At 34.3% G+C, this 7,703-nt stretch overlaps 1 protein-coding gene across 1 annotated transcript in view; it reads left to right on the forward strand.

Annotated features, from left to right (window-relative positions):
* LOC107688260 (CUB and sushi domain-containing protein 3-like) overlaps window positions 1-7,703 on the forward strand; it is a 311,798-nt gene that overhangs the window by 299,717 nt on the left and 4,378 nt on the right. Inside the window, exons 64-69 of the mRNA XM_016485884.1 lie at window positions 931-1,104; window positions 1,345-1,418; window positions 4,452-4,563; window positions 5,630-5,685; window positions 6,416-6,539; window positions 6,761-6,826. Of these exons, the coding sequence (XP_016341370.1) occupies window positions 931-1,104; window positions 1,345-1,418; window positions 4,452-4,563; window positions 5,630-5,685; window positions 6,416-6,539; window positions 6,761-6,826 (606 nt within the window). The remainder of the gene's footprint in view (window positions 1-930; window positions 1,105-1,344; window positions 1,419-4,451; window positions 4,564-5,629; window positions 5,686-6,415; window positions 6,540-6,760; window positions 6,827-7,703) is intronic.

The raw sequence follows: 7,703 nt of genomic DNA on the forward strand, positions 1-7,703 counted from the left end.
AAAACAAACAAGCTGGAGTTTAGCGATCTAAATGAAAGCATCACTCAGCCGGTCTGTGTGCTGTCATGAGATCTCACTATTGTTTGCAATTGTGATCGCTGAATAAATGCACTTACCCAATCGCTGTTGTTTTAATAGAGAAATGGGCTATTGCAATTATGGAATTAGTGGAATTACTAGGAATTTCACTGTTATAATATTATTTGTTTGTTTTAGCTGTTTTCATCATGTAGACAGAGAGATTGCATAAGTCTTTGGTATTAATTTATATAATAAAAAGCCTATAATAAATCAGTACACTAGATGAGGTAAAATACACCATGTATGTGTCCACATTCTATTGATTTGTGCTTACTGGAGAAAGTGCAATACCTGAAATGCAAAAGTAAATTTCTCAAATGAAAACAATCATTATGATTATAATTTTGAGCAAAAATAATTTTGATCAGTTTAACCATTATACAGAATGACGAAAATGTGACTAAGATTTCATTGACTAAAACCTGACTAAAATGCTCATACATTTCATTGAATAAACAAAAACAGGACAAGGTTGTCTAAATATTATAACTAAAATGTACATTTAAGTAAGACTAAGACTAAATCAAAAATGGCTGCCAAAATTAATACTGCTGTATGGTTAATTAATAATAATCTTATTGCTAAAATGTCAAGTTTTCATTGACTAAAACTAGACTAAAATACTTTAGATTTTCTTGGACTAAAACTAGACTAAAATGTTGAGACCTTTAGCCGACTAAAACTAAATAGGATACGGTTGACTAAATATGATAAAAACTAACTAACAAGGACATTTTTTCACAGGACTAAGACTAAAATTGAAAATAGCTGACAAAATTAACACTAAGTCGATGTATGTAAAAATAATTGGGCTACTAATGGCAAATTTCATATGAACTGTCTTGACAGCCAAGTTCTGTGGTGACCCCGGCTTACCTCCGCACATCAGACGCGAGGGTCAGAGCTTCATCTTCAAAGCCGAGGTCACGTACAGCTGCAGCGCCCCCTATGTGCTGGTGGGCTCCTCGACACGCACCTGTCAAGCAGGCGGCACGTGGAGCGGGACACAGCCACGCTGCATAGGTACCTCCTGTATCCTCTGTTCTCAAAAGAACATTTCAACCTCATCAGCCAACGCTGCTAAACCAGTAATGACCAAAATATCCACTCCAGCTTTGATCTACGATAAAAATGTGAACATTATGACCTGTTGCTACGGGTCACTGCCATTACATGAATGACTACATCTGCTTTTCCTAATCCAGTCATGAAGATAACAATGGTGGAGCTGATAATGACTGTGTCATTCTGCTTTTACCGCAGAACCGACTCGGACGACGTGCGAAAATCCTGGCACTCCAGAGTACGGCTCTCTGAACAGCAGCCTGGGCTTTAAGGTAAGAAGGAGTTGAGCTGCGAGCGATGCTCTCGGACTATCTAGGACTCTCGCATCAAAGCCATTATGATGAGAATAAATTCAAAAGGCCCATTTCTGTCAGTTGTAGACCGCTTTTATCTTCAAGTGCAAAAACGGCCTTTTCAATTGGCACAATGTGACTTTTGATGTGCTTATTAAGAATTGAAAATCATATTTTCCATCATTGCTGAGACAAAAGGAGATCCGCTCGCCCAGTGACAGTATGATCCGAAGGCGTTAATGCCACATCAGAGAGACTCTTCATTTGAGTCCGTGTCAGCGCGGGTCTCTGGCGAGGTATTGCCGTCTTTCCGGACTGCCCTGTCTTTATAAGCGCAATTGATTTATTGTCAAGTTGATTCAGTCAAATGCTGTTTGAAGCGCCCGTGGCAGTTTCAGGATGTGTGACCATCAGCTCTTATTGTCTGGGGAGAGTTTACTCTTCAAACACTCACTATATCTGCCCGAACGCCTCTGCCGGCGCTTTAATGGCTCTTCAGACTCCACTGTTTCTTCCTCAGAGGGGCAAGAGAAATGAAAAATGAATTGGGCACTTTAATATGACAACTTTGCCCGCTAAAATGTCAGATTGGAAGTAAAAGTGGTCAACTGAATTGGGTTTTTCAGCAGAGACAGCATTGACTGACATGTATGATACAGTCAGTTTAAGTGTAAAACATACTTTTAATTTATTTTATATTATATTGTATTTTATTTTATTCATTCCACAAAACATTATCAGCACTGGCACAAGTGTTGCTTATTTTACTTTTATTTTATTTTGTTTTGTTTTTTGTTTTGTTTAGTTTTTTTTACAAAACATTCTTAGTATTGTCACAAGTGCTGCTAAAATTTGTATTTTTATTTTATAATTTTATTTCATTTTACTTTTACTTTGGTTTATTATTATATTTTATTTTATTTTGCTTTATTTTATTACAACTCCAAAACATTTTCAGCATTGGTTGCTATTGTGTTGCTAAAAATATTTATTTGTATTTTATTACAACCATAAAACATTGTGCACTTAACGTTACAAATTTCCAGTGGCAATAATAATATTTTATTTTTTATTTTGATATATTTTAATTGCAACTACAAAATATTCTCAAAAGTGGCAGAAATGTTTTTGCATTTTGCTATTTATTTATTTTTATGACCACAATGCATAGTACCATAATTTCTGTTGCCAATTAGTAAGTATAATAATTAGTAAGTAAATAAATGTATTAAATAATAATAATTATTATTATTATTTACTTAAGTCTGGGCATTTTCCCATGAAGGTAAAAACAGTTTTTGAATGTATTGCTTAGCAAGTTATTAAAAGTTATTTAAACTGTCACCATATTTATCTCTATCATATTTATTGTATATTTGCATAGAGTAGGATTCTGATCTTAATTTTAACTAATTTTTTTTTTTTTTTAAATCGCTGAAATCAGTTGGATTGTAATTGTACACCATATTAATTAACTAAGTATGAATGACAACAACAGATATACATTTTCCATTGACAAAACTATTGAATAGATTTTGGAGCCGTCAATAATGCGCTGCCAATGGCAATAATCTAAAAAGGACGGCCGTTACCGCCAGCATCTATAGTCGACGGGTCTAATGTGAAAAGCATTTTTCTGTTGAGTTTGCTTTGGATAACTCACGCCTTGAGGAATGAGCTCTTTGAAGGGCAAAATAAAAGGTGGTCCTCTCGGCTGGCTCTCTGTGAACACAGGGCTCTCCGCGTCTTGTTTGTGTCAGTCGGGCTGCTGTTGTCACCGATTCCTTTAGAAGTGTGTGGTGTAATGAAATCTAATGTTCCAGTGTTGTGAGCCTTTCATCTCAGCAGGACTCACAGACTCCGCTTCTCCTCCTCAACATTTGCATGTTCTGCTATAATGCTCAGAGTTTATAGAGGACTTCCTTCACATGAAGGCTGGTTTTCCTTTCAACGCATAAAAAACTGAAAGAAGTAAGACTAGAGGATATACAGGTTCTCGGGTATAGTGAATACGGGGAGAGTGTGCAACATTCAGAACTGAAATGAGAGAATGTCTTTTGATTTGTTATTTAATTCTTTAATTTAAATCAAGCTACTAAACAGGATGCAGAATGGGCTTTTTTTAATTATGCTCTTACTGAAATTTAATATTAAATGATTTATAGGCAGTGTAATCTATTTTAATTAAACTTTTTGCTTTTTTTTTTGTATATATTTCTTATGTATAGTTCTCAATTTATTTATTTATTTATTCATTCATTTTTTATAAATATAGTCAAGGGTATCATTATATTATATTATATTATATTATATATCAAACACAATATAATTTAAAAATTTGGGGTCAGTACTTTTTTTTGGAAATTAATCATTTTAATTAGCGAAGATGCATTAAATAAAAGTCTAGATTTTCACCAAAATATTAGAATGATTTCTGAAGGATCATGTGACACTGAAGACTGGAGAAATGATGCTGAAAATTCAGCTTTGCATCAAAGAAATAAATTACATTTTTAAATATTTTCACATTTAAAATGGTTATTTTAAATGGTAATAATATTTCACAATGTTACGGTTTTTATTGTATTTTTAAAATAAATAAATAAACAAATTAATTAAACCTTATTGACTCCAAACTTTTGAATGGTGGTGACTTTTCATTTTAGCTGATTTTTATAAAAAGTGGCAATAATTCTGTAGCCATTATATCTAGAATTATTAGCCTACTTCCTCCTTTTCTTATGGTCTTTACCTTTACTGTAGTTCAGTTCAAACTCACCATATTGTCATCATGCTTTTACTGTATCGGTTGAACAGGAGACGATTCTTAAATCCTGAATCTTGCACAGTCCTGATATCTATTGTATTTTCACCAGCAGTGTTTGTGAGTGTGAGAGGAGAGATGTCGGTGTGTGTGTGTGTGTGTGTGTGTGTGTGTGTGTGTGTGTGCGCGTGCGTGTGTGTGTGTGTGTGTGTGTTCGGCACTCTGACAGGCTTATCTCTGTGCCTCAGGTGGGCAGCACAGTGAAGTTCCACTGTCAGACGGGCCACTTGTTACTGGGCTCCACCACACGGACGTGCCAGCAAGATTTGACCTGGAGTGGCACTCAACCAGAATGCATCCGTGAGTCCCTCTCGCTTACCTCCACAACAGACGCCTACTTACACAGTTTTTTGGTTGGATTTGTGAGTGTGTGCGCATTGTAATTCATCTTTTCCAGATGTCTGTTATTTTGTTTTCTTGTTTTCTTGGCAGGCCATCCATTTTTTTATGTCACGATACAACTTTGATTTCACCCTCCAGGAGTTTTGTTTTTCCATATTCATGTCATTCCATGTGAAAATGAAAAATATTGCTTTACCAGACATGTAGTACATCACGTGAATGGACAAGCTCTGTTGCATTTATTATGAGAGCGGCTCTAGTAAGTGTGTTACTGGGTAAATCTCTCAAAACTTTTCTGTCATATTTTTCACAAATATCAAAATAAATTTTAGAAATTAGGCATTTTTATTCTACTTAATGAATTTTTTATTTATTATTATATTTGTATTATATTATATTATATTATATTATTACACTAAATATGTATATATATATATATATATATATATATATATATATTGTGATTGCAAATATATAAATATAAAGTATATTGTGATTGGAAATGTATACATTTATCAAGTTTATCAATAGTAAGTAATTAATGAAATTATTTCATATTGCATGTTTTAAACAAAGCAGTCCACCATTTTATTCAAAAATATTTAAAGTGTCATTTCCCCCACTGAATGTATAGTGATTTAGGATGTATGGAAATGGCATTTGATCATTCAGACCACCTAAAATAGCTAGGCTGAAATTACCTGAAAAACCAAGAAGAGAATTAAGAATTAGAATTTTTTTTCTAATTATATAATTATTGTAATGCATTTCTTCTTATGTTATATTATATTTATTTTATTATATTATTGTGTATAATAATATATTTAATAATAATATACTAATAATAATTTAAAATATTTAAAAATTAAAATAATTACAGAAGAAAATTATTAACAATTAACACTTTCGGTGTTTTGTTTTGTTTTTTACTTTTTGGGATGAAAATGAAATGGATGTTTAGTTATGAGATTTCCCCATCCATCAGAGCCTTAGAGCTTACTGCTTGACGTATCTCCTAATGCAGCCCACTCCTGTAAGCAACCAAAGACCCCGCCGCATGCCAACGTGCTGGGCATGGACCTGCCCTCCTTTGGCTACACGCTGCTCTATTCCTGCCAGCCTGGTTTCATACATAACATATATAAACAAGCAATAATTATAAAAATCAGAATATATATATGTATACATGTGTGTGTGTATATATATACAGTACATATAATTAGGTACTAATGATCCAGTGAATTAAACCTTTATAAATCCCTTAATCCCATTTTTCTGATTCCATAATCTGAAAAATTCTTATGTAATATGGCTCATTATTTAACTGTAGGCTGCACAGTTGTCAAGAAATATAGCAACTTGGATGATATAGAAAGGCTTTTTTATAACTTGGATCACAGTTTTAGAGTTGGTAGTACAGCATATTGCTTTATTAACGTTGATGATGTCAATTTTAAAGTAGAGAACGAGCTCGCTATCGTTTCTACTCGGAGGTCATTCACAGTCAGATCCTCGGAAAAGAGTTTGAGGTGTTAATTGCGCCGAACGCACAGTGCAAATGGCTTCTTAACCTCTTCTGACACATTCAATCTTGTCATTGCAGTTCCTGATGACGTGTTCGCACCCACGTACGTGTGGAAAGGTTCGTTTGAGTATAAAGGAGTGAAACAGCCGATGACTTTGACAATCACTAGCTTTAACGCGACTACGGGGAAAGTCAATGTGACTTTAACTAACAGGCACTCAGAACTGCTGTTGTCAGGTAAGAAGCCATAATGGCAGCGCCGCACAGTACAGCTCATGTCATAAACTGCCCTCCTTTGGCTACACGCTGCTCTATTCCTGCCAGCCTGGTTTCCTTCTCACCGGGGGCTCGGAGCACCGCGCGTGCCGGCCGGATGGATCCTGGACTGGGAAGGTGCCCGTTTGTAGAGGTACGCGGTCCAACACCCCATCAATACAGAACTCAGATGTGTTTTACACCTCAACTTTGTGACCTGCAACTTTTCTGCCGTTTCTTTTGTCTTGTCGAGGCAGAAGCCGACTGATCGCGTTTCCTTTGCTTGATGTGGGAAGTCATGTGTGAAATGCATTTCCTTAAACCCATTTCAAATGCAGTGACTCGTTGTTGCAGTGATATGCATTTTTCTTTCAGCTGGCTCAAAAACAACTGAAAAAGTCAAAACACCTGTTCAAGGAACATTGAGTCCCAAAGTCAACGGTGAGTCTCACTGTGCTGTGCAAAATATTACGTGTATGATCTAAAATGAATAATAATCACAGCTTGCACTTGTTTATTTCCATTATTGTGTTTAAAGGTATGCCTTAAAGGGACAGTTCACTCAAAAAGGATGTCATCTGTTGTTTTAAACCTGTTTGAGTTTCTTTCAGCTGTTGAACACAAAAGAAGATATTTTGAAGAATGCTGGTAACCAAACAGTTGACGGTAGCCATTGACTTCAGTATTAGGAAAAAAATGCTATGTTTGGTTACCAGCATTCTTCAAAAGAAACTTCTTTCATGCATCACTGGTTGCTTACTGCTTTTATAACACTGCAACAGCAGCAATAATAAACAAAATGTGATCATAAATAAATAAATGTTTATCAGATCACAGTATGAGTGATTTTATATTGTGGTATCACAATAGTTATTTTTATGGAAAATTTAACAAAAATCATTAATTAGTGCTGTCAAACAATTAATCGCATCCAAAAGTTTATATGTTACATTTATTTAGATATAATATGATATATTAGAATATAAATATATACATGTAAATATTTTAAAAATATTTACTGTATGTGTGTGTATTTATATATACATAATAAATATACACAGTACACATACATATATTATGTAAACAAAAACTTTTATTTTGGATGCGATTAATCGTTTGACAACACTATAATTTGTATATTTAATAACTGGGTGGTATGATCATAAATAAATTAATTCAGATCACTGTATGAGTGATTTTATATCATGGTAGAGGTAGATTTTGTCCCCACTGGAAATTCAGCAAAAAAATAATTGATATATTTAAGTGAACCTAACCCTAACCCTAGGCTATATATATATATATATTTGTGTGTGTG

The sequence above is a fragment of the Sinocyclocheilus anshuiensis genome, unplaced genomic scaffold, assembly GCF_001515605.1.
Source record: "Sinocyclocheilus anshuiensis isolate Anshui unplaced genomic scaffold, SAMN03320099.WGS_v1.1 scaffold1162, whole genome shotgun sequence".
Taxonomy (NCBI): Eukaryota; Metazoa; Chordata; class Actinopteri; order Cypriniformes; family Cyprinidae; genus Sinocyclocheilus; species Sinocyclocheilus anshuiensis.